Source organism: Erpetoichthys calabaricus, chromosome 12 (genome assembly GCF_900747795.2).
Source record: "Erpetoichthys calabaricus chromosome 12, fErpCal1.3, whole genome shotgun sequence".
Taxonomy (NCBI): Eukaryota; Metazoa; Chordata; class Cladistia; order Polypteriformes; family Polypteridae; genus Erpetoichthys; species Erpetoichthys calabaricus.
The window spans coordinates 84,279,833-84,298,592 of NC_041405.2; the positions used below are offsets into that span (position 1 = coordinate 84,279,833).

General features: G+C 41.2%; 1 protein-coding gene across 1 annotated transcript; it reads left to right on the top strand.

Moving 5' to 3' along the window:
- Positions 1–2,136: 2,136 nt before the first annotated feature.
- Positions 2,137–18,400, top strand: LOC114661512 (protein FAM124A-like). The gene is made up of 3 exons (XM_051935180.1): positions 2,137–2,955; positions 7,448–8,223; positions 17,579–18,400. The coding sequence occupies exons 2-3, from the start codon at positions 7,453–7,455 to the stop codon at positions 18,032–18,034; spliced, it is 1,227 nt and encodes a 408-aa protein (XP_051791140.1). The 5' UTR covers positions 2,137–2,955; positions 7,448–7,452; the 3' UTR covers positions 18,035–18,400.
- The last annotated feature ends 360 nt before the right edge of the window (positions 18,401–18,760 follow it).

The following is an 18,760-nucleotide window of genomic DNA, read 5'->3' on the forward strand; positions in this document are numbered from 1 at the left end:
TCCTCTCTCAGCGCAGTGCATCAGGTGCCTGGAATGTGCGCCTGCTAATAAATTTAAATGAAGAGTTTGCACCTTATTACAAGTTGTGAGCAGCTCTCTTATTTGAAAACTTGTGGTGTTGTGACGCCCATTAGGCGATATGGAGGAGCACATTTTGAAATTGTTAAACAAGACCGGTTAATTAGGGTGAAGATGGATCAGGTGTTTTATACAATTAAGACAATAATAATTTTTAAATGTAATTAATATCTTTATCTACAGTATATATCTTTATATTGAGAGAGAGATATATACAGTGTATATATATATATATATATATATATATATATATATATATATATATATATATATATATATATATATATATAATATAATATACCGGTGTGGATATATATCTATTTAGCATGTGTAATTTCAAGAATCTCTCAGGACTAAAGTAGACATAACAATTTAAAAGCCTTTATTGTTCAGCACATTTATTGAATTATATTATGGTGGTTTTAATGTGTTGTCTCTGATAAAGTTCTCCTGCTGTCTTCACATCCCTTTCTCTTTAATGCATCATCCATATGAAATGTAATAAGAGCTGCTGAGTAGCAAATAGAAAAATTTTGTTAACCTACTAACAGAGTCCTGAGGAGCAGACGGACCTTCTCATTCAAAATCCATAACTCTGGACAGAATGCTAGACCACCACAGGTCAAGTCCGCTTGTGCATGATACTTGATTCACATGTTCAATTAAAACATCTGTTTCTAGAGGGGATATTAATTATTAACATTATATAAACATGTTGTGTTTTAAGCCCAGAGTTAAACTGTTAGTATAGTTCATTGATGAGCCTTGTCGTTTTTTGGCGAGACATCCACACTGTGATTTAAAAAAAAAAAAAAAAAAAAGCTTCTAAAGTGTTTAAAGTCAAAAAAGCGTGTTATCCTTTGGAGTTACTTTTAATTTTTGCATTAATTAGCTATTAAAATGTTTTCTGATCTTCAACAGAATAGAGCTGAGTAATACCATCCCAGGATCAGGCAATGAAGGTAGAATTTTACACAAGAATCCTGGCACTGGGGAGTGGCAATGTGTTGCATGATGATTGCTACATACTATTAGAATGTCACATACACAAAATGCAGTGACCGTAATGACCCTATAGTTACAATAGCAGGCAAACAAATTCTGCTTAAACTAATAACACATAAGTCACACTGTCAACATTCACGCTCCAGGACAGAAAAATCATTCAAACCCTTGTATTTGGCAAGTGGAAGAACCTCCGTTAGCAGCAACAGCACCCACTTAATGTTTCCTGTAGCCGCTGATCAGACTTTTCGAACAGTTAAAAGTAATTGTAGGCCGTGCCCTCTTGCAAAATGGCTTCAGTCATGCCACAGGATTGAGGTGTGGATTTTTTCATTCCAGCATAAGCCATTGTGTTGATGATTTACTCCTGCGTTTCTAGTCATTGTCTTGTTTCATCAACAAACTTCTTTTAAGCTCCAGGTGACAAACCACTATCGTAGCATTTTCTTTTAAAATTTATTAACACAATTTTGAATTTATTGTAGATCATGAGGGAAAGATTAATTGAAATGGTATTAGCACAAGGCAGCAGAATAACAACGTTTGTGTATGTATGTGTATAGTTATGTATGTACTGTATATGTGTGTGTCTGTGACTTCTTGCTGTGGGTGGCCATCTAGTCTTGATGCTGCCCGATGAATTCTCTACACTGGATTAAATGAGTTTGAAGACGGGTGGGTTTATTTTATATATTGAAGGTTTTAAGACTGGTGTTAATGTGCAAGGCCCCAGTTTAACTAAAAACCTGGAGTCCGGTTTATTTGTCATTTTTATTTTAGTTCTTGCCTTGCACCCAGTGTGGCCAGAATAGGCTCTGACGTCCATGAATCCCTGTATTAAAAGAAGTGGAAATACAAAAAGAATATGTGAATGGAGGGGCTTTACAGAAGCACTCTGTCATGTATTAAACATATACAGTAAGTCTGGCCCAAAAGCAAATTGCCTGATGATTAAACTTATTTCTTCCCACAGATGGGGGGATGATGATTTGTGACATGAGGCTTGAAACTTTCTAATAATAAAAGCCTCACTTTTGTGCTTCTCAAGTACATTTATGTCCCCATTTGCCTATTTTATCCTCCTCTATGCTGCCAGAATGAACAGTTAAGGCACTTTGCATTCCCGGGATTTCTGAGTGGATGCCTCTTTTCTAGTTACTATAACAAGTACTCCATTTGCATTTGGGAACCAAATTCTGTCCCCCTTGTATATCTCCCCCCACCCCATCCCCCATTGATCCTCTTATTTATCACTATAGCCAATCAGCAGAGAACCTTGCTCATGTGTCATGCAGGAATGCTGCATTCTGCTGCGGGTTTGTGGATTTAGAGATTAAAGCTGAGCAGATCAAACCCTGACCTGGAGCTTGGGAACAGCAGACAGGGGCCAGATGGAAACGCTGCCGCAGATGAGGCCTAGGCATTGGTGTGCTTATGTGTTTAGTCTCTCCTCTTCTGTGGTGTTGTGTTCTCAGACCTGCTGCTCTTTACTGTGCGCTAAGTGGTGTCGGCAGAGCTTAATAAGATGGAGAGGTCAAGTTGCTTATTGATTAAAGCTTGCTGTAATTCAGTTTCCGTGTGTGTTCAGATGGCCAGTAAATTCTTTAGGCTCTTTGACTAAAGGGATGGATGGAAGGAAGAAAGAAAGAAGCAAGCCAGTGTGGGTTTATTCTTGTTTACTGTTAAGCCTCAAGAGTTTGACAAAAAAATAAAATGTACAATGAAGGCTTTTGTGCTAATCCAGAAAAGAGCTGGCCTTCGGTCAAAGGCCTGTGCTTAAATTCTCAAGTGGACGGAGCAACAAAGTGCTGTAACTTTGGGACAGGGAGAAAAGAACAGAAGAATGCTTCAGAAAAACACAATCCACTTATGGTTGGTATTTTAACATTTATTGATCTCTTTATTTTCAACCGCTTGTCTGAGCTTAGTGTGAATGTCTTATCTGATTTTCTAAGTAACCAATAACAACGTAGTCAGTTAGCTGGCTATGTGTTGACCCACTCTGGCCACCAGCCTCCTCACAGGGCACCCACCTACTAAACACACCCACCTACACTAATCAAAAGTAACATATATAATATTCTATAAATAAAAAAAAAAAACACCTTTACCCCACCGATGCTTGTGGGGGTACCAGCTTAATATCAGGGAATTAATCCGCTCCATATCCTTGACCCCTGATGTTCCTTATTTCACTACCGCCTCAACATCAGAATCCCACTATAATTACACTGGAGTTTTTCTTGAGGATTTTTTTTTTTTCTTCAAACGGTTCCATGAATTGGCTGTACAAATGAAAATTATTTGTGTGGTCTATTGAATAAAATGATCATTTTCTGAGGATAGTGATGTGTTGCAAGTTGACTGATTATACAATTGGGAATTTCACTGTATTTTATGCACTTAATGCAGTATTGTATGGACCAACTCTTGGATAGGACCCCAGTCTGTCTCCAAGCTGACTCTTAAACTTGCACAGGGCTGATTCAGGGTCACTGGTCAATCTAACCTGCATGGCTTTGGGAAGGTGACAAAAAAGAAAACCGAGTGCTTGGTGGAAAATTTGAAACCTCTGCCCAGCTAACAGGTATGGGATTTGAACACTGATACTTGATTGGTGAGGCAGCTGCAAAAACCACTGCTGACAATCTCAACAGAGTTGCATTTCTGATGGAGTTAGTGTAGGGCTGCATCGGAGTGCATCTGCCAAGGAGAAAAAGGTTGAAGATTATTTCCATGTTGAAAAGGAAAGAAGGTAAAAGCCACAACATTTTGGCTGTGTGTACAACTGAAGACAAAATACCTGAAGATGTGTGATCCCAGTGCGAGAATATGTTTTAGTTTCTTCTGGTTTTTCTTTGAAAAGTGTCTTTGAAACCTTGTAAAAGAACACAGAGGACACTGAGTGGCTCTCATCAAGGGATATGAAGTGATCTACAATAGGCTTTGCAAGATCTTTAATCTCAGCAGCTCAAACGTGCTCGCTGAAACAAACTGCTAGCTGTCTCCCTGTTTCACATTTGTAGATGGCTGGACACTTCCTACAAGAAATACAGTAAACTAGATTTTTAGACTGGTAAGAGATCTTATTGTTTAATGTTTACCCAATGAACCAGATACAAGGGTATTGTTGGTAACATATTTGCAAGTGATACAACTTAAAAGTGCCTTTTGTGGAGTGTGGCTCTCCTCTGTGAAGTGAACTGTGGATGAGATGTTTGCATAGGTTAGGTGGTTGATGGATGGAGATCAGTGAAAGGTTAGAGAAAAAGGCCATAGTGGAAGGAAGGATCAGTCTGCAACATGGGGGAGATTTTATTTAATGTCCTCTGATGGAATAGGAGGGCCAGTGGGATGAGAGTTTCATTATTGGGGTTTATTTTAGAGTGGATGATAGGAGGTCTGTTCTTGGCTTGATTGAGTGTCCTGTTTGGAATATACAAGGAAGGGTGTCTTCTATCAATGAGGAAACTCCTCATTCTAAGTGCTTTATTACAGAAGTCCACCCTCATCACTGCAGATTTGGTGGAGTCTGAGGAACTTTGAAGGAGGTAGAGTTTTTAGTATGCCGGGGAGATGGAAGCAGCTGTAGAGAAGGTAACTGTGTGAGTCTGTTGGCTTGTAATAGACAGAACTTTTAAGTCCTGGAAAGCTGATAGAAAATCTAAAAATGGTAGAGTTGTGGTGGAAATGTCAATTACAAACCAGAGAGATCAATTGAAGCGAGTGATATAGTTAATGATTTCTTGTAGCTGACTTCTGGAGCAGGAGGCAGCACCATCACAATCGTTGGTAAATCTTTTGTATAAGACCGGTACAAAGCCTATTGCGTTTCTGTTCAACTTGATGCCCAGGGTTACCTTGAGGAGCCAGAGAGACTTTATTTCTTTGTCATGCTGTAATAGAAGGCATGGCTTATAGTTATAGCAGGGGTCCTCAATCACGGCCCTGGAGGGCCGCAGTGGCTGCAGTTTTTGCTCCAACCCAGTTTTTTAATAAGAAGCACTTATTGCTCAAGTAACACTTCTGCTTCACTTTAGTTGCCTCACCCATTAAGATTTTGAACCCTTGTTTATTTTAGTCTTAAACAGCTGTTTTCTTGGTTTTTAATTGCTCCTAATTAGCAATAATATATATGCATGTTACCTTTCTTGGATTTTTTAATTTAAGCATCTTGATCTATCATGTGGATGCTTCATAGCTTCTGCTTCCCTTGAGCACCAATGTCTTCCGAGTGGCCTGTTGCGTCTGTGCTGCAGTCATTTTTTTTAGTATCTAACCAGCATAGCCTTCCCGTTCTTGCAGCACTCTGAAAACAATGGCGCGTTACTTTTTCTGTTTTATTTGATTCTCTTAGAGGGCTCATTGTCTGAGCTTAGGACTTCCAAGATGGTGGACTGGGACCTTCATCTGCCCTCATCTTGATTGCCACTAATCCTCAGGTACAATTAGGTATTCCTTTGCTGTCAGTATTACTGCTTTGAAGCTTTCTTGTTGTAATTTTGATGAAAATCCTTTCATTTTCACCCTTCAGTGACACCTTTCATATAAAAGAAAAAATATTGACTGTATGTCCCTAACAAAGTAAATTCTTTTTCTTTGAAGCATGCTAGTCTGGTCATTACAGCTTGTTCAGTTTTCCTATCTGGCAGGACCGTTTCCCCTGATTATTAGCTGTATGTTTTGAGTAATATTCTTTGTAATTCAGTCATATGAAAAAGTTTATGAACCGCCGTCAGCCTGCATAATAATTTACTCTACTTTCAACAAAAAAGATATCAGTGGTATGTCTTTCATTTCCTAGGAACATCTGAGTACTGGGGTGTTTCCCGAACAAAGATTTTTAGTGAAGCAGTATTTAGTTGTATTAAATTAAATGTGAAAAACTGGCTGTGCAAAAATGTGGGTCCCCTTGTAATTTTGCTGATTTGAATGCATGTACTGTACCTGCTCAATACTGATTACTTGCAACACCAAATTGGTTGGATTAGCTCGTTAAGCCTTGAACTTCATAGACAGGTGTGTCCAATCATGAGAATAGGTATTTAAGGTGGTCAGTTGCAAGTTGTGCTTCTCTTTGACTCTCCTCTGAAGAGTGACAGCATGGGATCCTCAAAGCAACTCTCAAAAGATCATAAAACAAAGATTGAGTATCATGGTTTAGAGGAAGGCTACAAAAAGCTATCTCGGAGGTTTAAACTGTCAGTTTCAACTGTAAGGAATGTAATCAGGAAATGGAAGGCCACAGGCATAGTTGCTGTTAAACCCAGGTCTGGCAGGCCAAGAAAAATACAGGAGCGGCATATGTGCAGGATTGTGAGAACAAGGTTACAGACAACCCACAGATCACCTCCAAAGACCTGCAAGAACATCTTGCTGCAGATGGTGTATCTGTACGTCGTTCTACAATTCAGCGTAATTTGAACACAGAACATCTGTATGGCAGGGTGATGAAAAAGAAGCCCTTTCTGCACTCACGCCACAAACAGAGTCACTTGTATGCAAATGCTCATTTAGACAAGCCAGATTCATTTTGGAACAACATTTTTGTCTCATCAGTCCAAAGCACAGAGTTTATTTGGTCATAACAAAAAGCGCTTTGCATGGTGGAAGAAGAACATCGCATTCCAAGAAAAAACACCTGGCTAGTTAAGGGACTGGGGCCCTTGTTAAAGTTGATGGTTGGATGAATTCAACCCAATGTCAACAAATTCTTCAGGATAATGTTCAAGCATCCGTCACAAAGTTGAAGTTACGCAGGGGTTGGATATTCGAACAAGACATTGACCCAAAACACAATTCGAAATCTACAAAGGCATTCATGCAAAGGGAGAAGTACAATGTTTTGGAATGGCCGTCACAGTCCCCTGACTTGAATATCATCGAAAATCTATGGGATGATTTGAAGCAGGCTGTCCATGCTCAGCAGGCCATCAAATTTAACTGAACTGGAGAGATTTTGTTGAAAGAATGGTCAAAAATAACTCCATCCAGAATCCAGACACTCATCAAAGGCTATAGGAGGCGTCTAGAGGCTGTTATATTTGCAAAAGGAGGCTCAACTAAGTTTTGATGTAATATCTCTGTTGGGGTGCCCAAATTTATGCACCTGGTTAATTTTATTATGATGTATATTGCATATTTTCTGATAACACAATAAACTTAATGTTACTGCTGAAATACTACTATTTCCATAAGGCATGTCATATATTAAAGGAAGTTGCTACTTTGAAAGCTCAGCCAATGATAAACAAAAATCCAAAGAATTAAGAGAGGTTCCCAAACTTTTTCATAAGACTGTAAAATGTCATGCTCTGGTGATTGCTTGACTGACCACTATTGAAATTTCTTTCCTTTGGCACAGGTGAAATGTCTCTGGAGGCAGATGTTGGCAGCATGGTGACCCTCCACCTCATTGCTGATTCTGGCTGCGGCCATAACCTGTTTAGCTCTGTGGCTGATCTTTTACACAAGCTTGGTGTGACCTCCCAGCTGTTCTTGGTGTCGGAGCGAGAGGCCCGCTGTGGTGCTCCTAGGCTCACTAACAATTGCGTCATGGCACATCCAATCTTTAGGCAGCCATCCTTGGCAGTGGTCGTCTTTGTGCAAGAGGAGAGTGATAACTTGCAGGATAATAGGGCTCTGCAACTGTTCAACAAGTGCTTCAGCTGTTCACCCTGGTGCTACCACCACACTGAGCTTGCCAGTTCATGTCGTCGCATCCTGCCGTACATGCCAGGCAATCAGGATTTCTATAGTCTCGCTGGAGCTCAAGACCTGCCACTCTGGGCAATCCGCCAAGTGCACTATGGGAAAGAATTGTTACGTTTCACCATTTACTGCAGTTACATGATGTTTTCACGCAATGTGTTGTTGTACCGTGCTCTTCTGGGTCAGGAGGTCACTCTTGCCCGTGAAGGATTCTGCTGTTTTACTGTTGGCAGTCTCAATCAACACTTTCAAGTTCAGCTAGCACTGAAACAGCTGCCTCCGGAGATGTTGCCATCTCTGGTCTCTTCTGCTTTTTTAGAGTTTTGGGTCCCTGAAGTGGAAAACCTGAACCTGCCCAAAGTCCTCAATCCCATTAACCACTGCAGATGGCAAACAGAGGACTACGATGGAAACGTCATTGTGCTTCAGGTATGCAGCTTTGTTTCCAAAATGTTTGCTGTTGTCTTTGTTTATGAAAATCTGACGTTTACAGCAAGGAAAGATATCGCTAAGAGCACTACATCATCTATCCATCCATCCATCCATCCTCCAAACACACTTTATCCAGAGCAGGGTCTCGAGGAAATCTAAGCCGCCTATCCCAGCAAGCATAGAGTGCAAGGCAGGAACAGTCCCTGGACAGGACACCAGTCCATTGCAGGATGAACACACTCGTGCTGCCACACGGGCCAGTTTAACATTGCCAGTCCACCTAACCTGCATGCCTTTGAACTGTGGGAGAGAAAACAATTTGTAAGGGACATTTAAAAAAATATGACTTTTTGGTGGAGTATTTCTTTAATGTCTAAAAGAATTGGATAATAGGGTTAAGAAGATGGATGGATTATTTTTATTATTGTGCTTATAGCGGGGAAAAATGTATGAATAGATTAATGGACAAAGATATTTAGGAAATTCTGATGATCATTTTGTTTTTTTAATTACATTGTTACTACTTATTAGAGCATTATTATTATCCAGGGTTTGTTCCTGCCCTGTGTCTGAAGATTGCTGGGATAGGCTCCAGCTGCCCCATGATAGGCAGATTAGGAGAATGGATGGATTTATTATTTATTTTGCCTTTAGCAGAGAAAAATAGACTAGATTCATGGATGGAAGGAATTGAAGACAACAATTATGATTATTAGGTGGCACAGTGGTACCTGTGCTGCCTCACAGTGAAGGAAAATGGTGGTCATGTCCCAAGTGTTCCTTGCGTGGAGTTTCTGTGTTCTTCCCAAGTGCTCTGCTGTCCTTCCACAGTCCTAACAAATGCAGGTTAGGTGGATTTGTGCTGTTCATATGCTCCTATAATCTGTGTGTGTGTGTGTTCTCACCCTGTGATGCACTGGTGCCATGTCCAGGTTTGTTCCTGCCTTGTGTCTGATGATTGCTGGGATAGGCTCCAGTTAGCTCACGAGCCTGGTCTGGATTAGGCAGGTTAGAAAATGACATGAATTTTGCACAACGTCCACTTCTAGATGGCAGCTGAGAAATGGGTGGACGGATGGATGTCTATAATGTCTGTTCAGCTCTCATCACTTTGATTTCATTGATAGATACTTTATTAATCCCAAGGGGAAATTCACATGTGTGCGTCTGCTCAATATTCTTTCTCATGGTTGTGCATTACCAGTCTAGCAGCAGCAGGCAGTGTCTTCCATGTAGTGAAACAATCGTGTGGCTTTTTTCAGTTATTATTGTCTAGTTGTGTAAGGAACAGAGAGAGCAATTCACATGTGGGCATCTGCATTCAGTACTGTCAGTAACGGCACTTGGCAATGGCTTCCTGAGGTGAATCTGTGCCGCGTTGTGCTGTTGTGAAGAGTGTGGCTGAATGCATACCAAGGAGACGTGGTTGCTCCTCTGAAACCCCTCTTAAATGGTGATATAATGGGAAACAAGTAACAGCTGTTTTTTTACCTCCTCTTTGCCCAATCAGCTGCTAGCATGCTGCTGCTTCCGTTCCACGTGATCGGCATTTCAGGCGGCGCTTCAAACATTTAAAAGCCTGTACAGCACCTATCCTTTTGCCCTCAAACACTGCAATCTCTTTTTGCTGTTCCATTATTTCACCGAGTAATATTTTCCGTTTGTTTGCGCTAATGTGATCTTTTCACTCATTTTTTTTGAGACTTTTGAATTTTCCTACTTCCATTATCTCTAACCTGCTCTGCATGTGTATCACGGGACTTGTTTCCAAAGGTTGTAAGTATGACGTGACGTGCCTGTCTCGCGGGACGTGAAAGTTTCTCTGTCTTTATTCAATAGATCATGTCTCGTCGCCGGAAAAAAGTCTTGTTCCAAGATTTTTTTATACACTAGAGAGAGATTTCCTGTTTAATTCTTTAAGTTTGCTCATACATTTGAACCATTTATAAATGGTCAGAAAACTGTATGCCTATCCCATTTACAAACTGCAAATGGGTCTTTCAGTCTCTGCTAGGTAAGAGCCCATTCCAAAACACACTGACTTACTCGCACACACTTACACACTCTATTGCAGATATAGCTAAGAAGGATCCTCTCGTGTTAACTTACAGGGGGTAAAAGGTTATAATTAAGCAAACACTAAAATGAGTTTAACTTAAAGCTTTAACTTTCTAAAGTTGGTTCTTACAAATGGATTTCAGCAAACATCATGAGGATAGAGAATGGTTCACCCTGCTGTTTGGATGTTGATTTTTTTTGTTTGTTTTTTAGGAGTAGTGTGTTATGGGACAATTACAAAAAAAATATATTGCTATCAAATTCTTTTCATCCATTTATTTTTCCAAATTCTGTATTTCCATTACAATGACATTGGGGCACCCAAGTGTATCCCAGCAGCATCTGGTGCAGCCCTGGGCAGGACACCAGGGCCATTACAGAGCGCCCCCTGTGTTGGGCCTGTCCTGTCTAAACGTTTGTTTTGTCTGATGTGTGAGTAGAAAATCAATATGGTGCCCCAGGTGGACTCTACAGTGCCAGTGACCAGTTAGATGGAAGTCCTTGCATTGATTACTGTGCCACCCAAACCCTTTCTCTATGCTGTTTTTAGGCAATTTTTATATAGCTTTTTAAATCTGATATACCCAGGAGTAAAAGCAAAGTGAGCCTGAGATGATTTTATTTTTTAAGTTTAGCGTGAACTGAAATACAAGGAAGTTATTTTGTGCTCTGATTTTAGATTTTCAGTTTGGTTTTTGTTAAGTCCACAGAATGCAAAGAATTATTTATCGCCCTGGTCAGGTTTGGCTCCTGCCTCCCTGTAATGGAAAAGACTTTTAGCTGATAGGTTGCACAAGGCCATGTTACGAGTAACACAAAGGAGCTGTTTTTAGAAGAACGATTCTGGCCATAACCAAAGGCCCCCATCCACACCACTACTTTTTCATTTAAATAATATGTAGACATTTTTTTTTTTTTTTTCTTCTTTCTTCTCTCCACGTATCGTCCACACTAGCTTGGTGTTTTCAGCCCACAGAAGCAACACAGATGCAGTGTTTCAGTGTGGAAGGCTGAGATCTAAGATTTATGATGGCGCTGATAGGATTTCCAGGAATGGATTAGCTGCTTCTTAAAGTTGGGATGGGGGGGGGTCCTGCATAGCTTTCCTATTAGCACCCTGCCTAGTGCATTTGGATACAATTATTACGGTGTCCGCTTACACTGAAAGCCACTGCTTCTAGTGGAAGTTACTTGATTGAAATACGACTCGCACACAAAAAGAAGGTAGCCTGAATTATTTTAGGTTTGTAAGAACATTGTTTGACTATATACAAGTATATATTGTATTAGATAGCATATTACCCAGAAGACTGATGGGTGATTGACAGCAAAATGTCATACTGACCTCTGCGTTCCACGAATCTCTGGAATATTTGTTGTGTTTTCTCTTTACAAGCCCACAAAGGTTCAAGAAGGCAGACTGACTCCTGGAGCATTGGATAAATAGAGCCTTGCAGAAGATAAGAGGGGATTGTGGAGAAAGGCACGGTACATGACTTGAAGACTGATTGGGGACAATGGAGGAGTGACAGAGCAGGAATAGCCGTGGCTACTTTCAGTAACTGTTCCTTTGAGTGCGGCTGTGAATCAGGTCAGGTTGGGGAGCATCCATCGGTACAGTGCGTTGCCACTTCCACCACACGACGAAATCGCTCAGGATCCCAGTTTGTCAACCACCCCAGGCAGACACGCAGTCCAATCCCACCCTCCGGAAATGACCATCTATCTACTACAGTCAGGGGTTACGTGGGTGTCCCCATTGGCCTGGTTCAGCTGCTTGGATCTTGAATCGCACCACTTGGCCATAGCACCGTAACTGACTCTCCCTCACAATGCAGGTAATGTGCCTTATTCGGGACTCTGTGAGCAACCACTTGTTCGACATAGTCAACCCAGCAGTAGCCAAGGATTCTCAGAAGAGACACAGTACTGAAGCAGTCCAGTGTTTGTCTCAGGTCACTGGATAGCGTCCATGTCTTCTAACCATATAGCAAAACAAAGCATTTGGACTCTAAAGACTTGGACCTTCCTCCTTTTGCATAGATATCAGGAGCGCCACACACCCCTTTCCAGCGACCTCATGACACCCCAAACCCCCCCCCCCCAGTTGCTCTCCCAATCCATCTGCTGACTTCATAGGAAGAGTCACCAGAGATATGTGTGTTGCTGACGAGGTAAATAAACCTCTCTACAAGGTCAACACTCTCTCCGCAGATGGACACACTGCCGATGGCTGTGCCCAAGAGTTCATTAAAGGTCTGGATCTTGGTTTTTATCCAGGACACTCACAAGCCCAGACACTCAGTCTCTCGAGCGCCCCGATCAGAGCCATCATTGACTCCATGAAAATCCCCACATCATTGGCAATGTCAAGGTCAGTGAATTTTTCTTCAGCAGATGCCCAAAGCCACTGGACCTCATGACTCTTCCTAACACCCTGTTCATACAAGCATTGAACAGAGTAGGAGCCGTGAATCGTTCATTGGGTAAATAAACGTGCCCCCTATCAGGCTTAACTCTCATTGGGTGTGTGTCTGGGGAACAATCCTACATTTACTAGTGTTTTTGACACTTAAGTACGCTCAATATCAAATCCTTTAAAACTTCTACTTGTGTAGTTATATTTTACTTGAGCCATTTTCCAGAAAGGCAACCCTACTTTTACTCGAGCATGGCTGAGCACTTTATGTAACACTGAATATTTCCATTTACCCCAGAGAGTGTCTTCCAAGAAAAGGAGTTCCAAGAGCATTAGCTTTTTCATTTTTTTTGTTTAGCACAATTAACAAATTTTGTTTTAGCATGCATTTATGATGGAAAAAAACTGAGCCATCTTATTATAATAATTGTAGCTTCAACCAGTGTTGTGCTTAAAATGGTAGCCATTGTGGAGAGGCAGCAATTTATTCTTAGAGACGGCCTTATTCTAGGCATCAGTTAAGACTCGCTGAACATTATCTTGATGTTTTGGTTGTTTGTCTCATTTGTTCCAGTCTTGTCATTCCTTTAGTTCTGCCCCACAGTAGCAGATTCTGCACATTTTCTGTCACTCTGTCCCTCATGGTGTAGCCTGCAGTCTTCCACGCCTAAACGAGATTGCTTTCTGTCGCCAGTCTTGGACGATCAGCTGATTGAGACAAAGGAGAAATCTGTTATTTTTTACAGGCCTCTGGGGTTTCTGTTTTCTTTACTTTGTTTCCCACTCTCTCTAAAAATGATTTAGTCTGTAGCTCTTGTAATAGGACTGACAAGTAATTCTGATTTATGGGATTCTCCTGGGGTAAGGAAAGGAAAAACAGACATTGGATGATCTTAATTCTCACTTCATTTTGAGACACTAATCATTACAGCAAGTTGAAGGATAGGTAGCCTTAGGACCCACTTCATGTACATTGAATTGAAGACAGCATTTATTATTGCCACTTCTTGCATGTGCAGGTTTTCATTCCAACCCGTTTCGTAATTTGACGCCAGGCCTGGCAGATAATGAACCTTGGTATTTAATTACATGGCTTGTTAGTGCTTTCATCCTTCCAACAGAAATCTTCATCACACTTTAGATTTTCCATTTTCTGAGAACATCATCCATACGTTTTGGGGTCTAGAACAGATATGAACCTCTTGGTCCTTCCCTCCTCTCTCATTTTTTTCAAAACATTTCATTAACACAAATACACTCTGATTCACATACACTGGTTTAAATGAAAGCACATTAGCTGGAGGGTTGGTGATTCCTTTGTCATTTGCACCTCATTGTTTACTGATGGCTGGTTAAGAAAACGGGTAACAAGTAAAACTTTAAGCAGTTAAAAGAGTGATTAAGAATTCTGAATCATAACAAATGAGCTAACTAAAACTAAGCCCAAGTAAAAATATTGCTATAGTAGGAAATGAATGGGTTCTGCACTCACTCGGTCCCTGTGCTCGCCCCCTCTAAGCTGTCTTTTAAATAAGCCCTGTGCTAAGCTATTCTTGCCCTTTTATCTATTCATTCACACCACCTGCCTCGATTCAGCCCTCTCCAGAATGCACTACTAAGATGGAATGAGAGCGGTATCTTACAGGAATTTCGCCCGCACGTGTCAGACCCCCACTCTAATCTGGGGCGTTTTGCACTATGCAGCTTTTTAGAGCAAATCCTCCAGCCCCCTCTCTCACGATTGGCTCAAGCTCAGCAACTCCTTGTGCTGTCTCCTGCACCAGCCAGCCCAAGCGCAATTCAATGGGAAGGTGATCTGGATGCCCCTCTGATACATCTTAAGATCAGCATAACACATATAATGAGATTCAGGTGCACGGTGCTCAAAATATACTTCTAAAAGCCACACATCTAATATTCTCAGATATACAAGTCACACATTACACAATTGTCGTTGTATGCAACAAAAAATATTAAAATAAATAAATGGTGAATGTGATATTGCATAATTATGTCTATAAGGGGTGTGATTTCAGTACAGAATTTAGTGTAGTAATTGATTTGGGGTAAAAATGTTTCATCAGTCATGTGGTCAGTGCTCTAACGGACCTACAGTGTATCAAACAGTTTGTGTGCTGGATGACACAAGTCCTTTATGATGCTGGGTGTCGTTCGTAGATATCGAGAGATGTAGGTGTCTTCCAAGATAGCCAAAGGTGTGTTGATGATTTTCTCGGCTGTTTTCATGATTCTCTGCAGATATTCTTTTGTCAGCTGCTGAGCTGTTGCCTTACCATACGAGGATCCCATGAGTCAGGACCCTCTCAATGGAACAAAGATAGAAAGACACCAGAAGCTTTTGCAATAGATCAACTTTCCTGAGATTTCTCAGGAAGTAAAGTCACTGTTGTGCTTTTTTAACCTGTGATTTTGTGTTTATTTTCCTTGTAAGATCATCTGAGATGTAGGTACCCAAGAACCTAAAACTAGAGACACTCTTCACTCTGTCAGTGTTTATATACACTGGCCGACGGTCACCCTGCTTCTTCCTGACATCAATGATGAGTTATTTAGTTTTTTATGGTGTTAAGTATCAAGTTATTCTCTGTGCTCCATTCTGTCAGTGTTTTGAACCTCCTCCCTGTAGTCAGACTCTTCTCCATCAGTGATCAGCCCCAGTATTATTGTATCATCTGCCAATTTAATGATGGCTTTGGTGTTGTGGGCTGGTATGCAGTCATATGTATACACAGAGTAAAAGAGAGGGCTCAGCACACAGCCTTGCGGTGGTCCTGTGCTGAGTTACAAAGTGGAGTGGTGGTGGGCCCATCCTGACTAACTATGGTCAGTTTGTTAAAATCCTTTGTCCCACAGCCAGATGTTATGTTGGAGTCCTAGGATAGACATCTTGGGAAACAGTCTGCTGGGTATGATGGTATTCAACGAAAAGCTGTAATCCACAAATAGCAGTTGTGCATATGTTCCCTGCTGTTCCAGGTGGAGCAGTAGTGTGGAGGACAGCAGAGATGGTGTCATCTGTTGACCTATTGAATCTGTATGCATATTGGTGAGGATCTAGAGTGGAAGGGAGAGTAGCCTTGATGTACTTGAGGACCAGTCTTTCCAGGCACTTCATGGTTACTGGTGTTAATGGTACTGGCCTGTGCTCATTGAGGCAGGTTACTGCAGTCTCCTTTGGAACTGGTATTATGGTGGATGTCTTCAGGTAGGTGCAGACAATGCACTGTGATAGAGATCGATTGAAGACAGTTGTAAATACCCCCGCTAACACTCTGAGAACCCGACCTGGGACACCATCTGAGCCAGCCGCTTTCTCTACATTGATATTCCAGAATGTGTGTATGACCGCAGCAGACTGTGTAGCGAGTACCTGGCTGTTGGTATCTGCTGCTGGAATGGTGGTTGTGACCGTCTCTGGTCTTTCCTCCTCATGTCGTCCAAAGAAGAGGTTGAGCTGCTCTGCCAGTGAGGGACTGTTGTTACTGGTAGCTGCATTGGTATTGTTTTGTTTAATAATGTGATGTATACCTTGCCATGCATGGCGAGATGTCTGTGTTGTCAAAAATAACTTTCAATCTTCTCTAGGAGGCACTGACTTGGAGCACTTTTAGCTACAGGATCATTCCACACTAAGAAGCACCTCTGGGGGTCTCTTCTGTCTGCAGCTATCAGACAATTCAATGCTTTCTCCCGACATCTCAAACTAAATGCTAATACTCTTCTTAAGTTAATCTTTTAACTTCACTACTCTATCTATCGATCTGTCTATCTGTCTGTCGGTCTATCTATGTACTGATAAATTGTATTCTTTACCTTGAGTCTGTAGCTTTTTAATGTTTCTGCTACTGTATGTATCTAAATTTCTTCTGAGGATTAATCGTTTATCTAATCTAATGTTAGGAAACTGCCAACACCAGATTAGCCCAATATGAGAGGCTGTGGGTGAGTGTGCCCTCTAATGCCCTGAGTTGTTTTCTGCTTTGCACCTGATGCCTATGGCATGGACTCCAACCCTGTAATTCTGACTTGGACAATAGATATGAAAAATGGATTGCTAGATGGATTTATGGTACAAAGTAGTGATAGTGGAGCCCAGAACATTTTAAAACCAATGGTTCCAACCCACATGTATTTGTTTAATGGCAGGGCTTACAGTGAAACTTTAAATACTATGAAATCCATCTGGTGTCTAATGTCCTGCTCTCTCCATGTGAACACACTGCTTCTGTGTGTCTCTTCTTTCATTGTCTCGCATCTTCTTAAAAGGCCATCATCATTTCCCACCCAAATCATGGATACTACATTGTGAAATGTCCCGGGATGGACTGGGTGGCCATTTCTTAATGATTGTGGTTTTCTTTCTGTGACTTCTATGGGGTTTCCCATGTTGTTTTACTGTCTTCCGTATCTTAATTTAATACAATATACTGTTGATCACCATTTGGAGTCTTATGGTGTTTTGTGTGTTTATTGAATACTATTTTGTGTTTGTTTTAACATTGCTAGTAAGTAGGGTTGGTATTGCTCTAGAGACCAGGCTCCAATTCCTACCATGATCTTTGTTAGTGGTGGGTTTTCTCTTGGCCCTTAGGGTGTATGTGAAGGTGAGTGGTCCTCAATTGGAGTTCAAAGTCCTTTCGAGGCCTGACTTTGTGTGCCCAGTAAAGACACTTACATAATGGAGTATGTAAGATGCTGGGACCAAGCAATCTTCCATAGCCATGAAGATGGATGTGTACTCCTTTGTCATCTGTTTCCCCAAGCCCATAACCTATATAGACGTAGTGACATTTTTAATCGCATATTATGGGATGTAGAAAGTACTAACAAGCAGTCTGTGTGTTTATTCTGTAGGTGAGGCATCAATCCACGTCAGTAAGCCATAGTACTCAAGAAGTCAAGACTCTCCAAGAAGAATTACAAAGCTCTCCTTCCTCGTCTGAGATACTCAGGGTGTCCTCTTTTCTGCCTCAGAGCCTCCTGGGATATCGCAGATCCAGTTCAGTTGGTGGCAGAGTCAGAGATGCAAGAGGAGGGACAAGTCGGCTCACCCTGAGTACTCCATCGTCCTACCATCATGGTGCCAATTCCCTCAATTTTTCAGTCACGTCTGTTGAAAAGTTCCAGATAATTGGCAGCACCAGAATTTCCCAGTCATGTCTACGTCAAGCTGCTTTGGCCGTTGATGTGACTGACACACAAACTACAAGCAAAGGGAGGACTTTATGTTCATCCTCTTCTGCAAAAAGTTTCCCTGAAGCCACCAGAGAGAGAGAGGAGTCTACTGACTCAGAGGAGTTTTACATTTAATGGCCAACTGTCAGGCCCCATCATGATACAAGTTTTTGTAAGTGATGTTGTTTTTTTTCTTCTAATTATGAAAAAATTACAAGAAATAGACAGTACGTATCAGTACGCACGTACGTACGCTGGGAGGAGAACAAGATGCACACTAATAAAGACCAGGCTGCCATTTTGACTTGTTCATTCAGAGGGGAAAGTTACGTCAGTCTAGAACATCCAGTAACATATGCAGTGTGTGACTTGATTTGGGGGTAAAGTTTGTCTGGCATTTGGGCTTCAAGGTGACATTTTTTAAATTTCCAACACTGAGTTTTTATACAACCACAGTGCTGCCAGTTTCCTTTAATTGAATTAAATCTGATCTCATTTTAAAAGCAGCGTGACATGTGCATGGAGTGTTCAGTAATGTTCAGATGTGCTGGACGAGTGGGACAGTCAGATACAAGAATTAAACGTCACTACAAAATACCACAATGCAGCGGGGTCACCAAGTGTTTTACTATATTGTTTGGCTCATGTAGCCACAGTAACTCTGCCATTGACCACCCCAGTCAGTCTAAGGAAGCCTTGCCATAGGGTTAGAGGCCCATCTAAAATGATTCTTCATAGTGGATGTAACAGCAAATAGGATTAAGAGGTGTATAGCAGGCCTGGAATGTTTACTTTAAATTAAATGAAGTTTTGAAAAAATTCTAAACAGGTTTTCACAAAGAGAATTAGATTTTTTTCCCA

Coding starts and splice junctions, on each gene's coding strand:
- LOC114661512 (XM_051935180.1), top strand. CDS start 7,453: ATGTCTCTGGAGGCAGATGTTGGCAGCATGGTGACCCTCCACCTCATT. Junction 8,224..17,578: donor GAAACGTCATTGTGCTTCAG/GTATGCAGCTTT, acceptor TTTATTCTGTAG/GTGAGGCATCAATCCACGTC.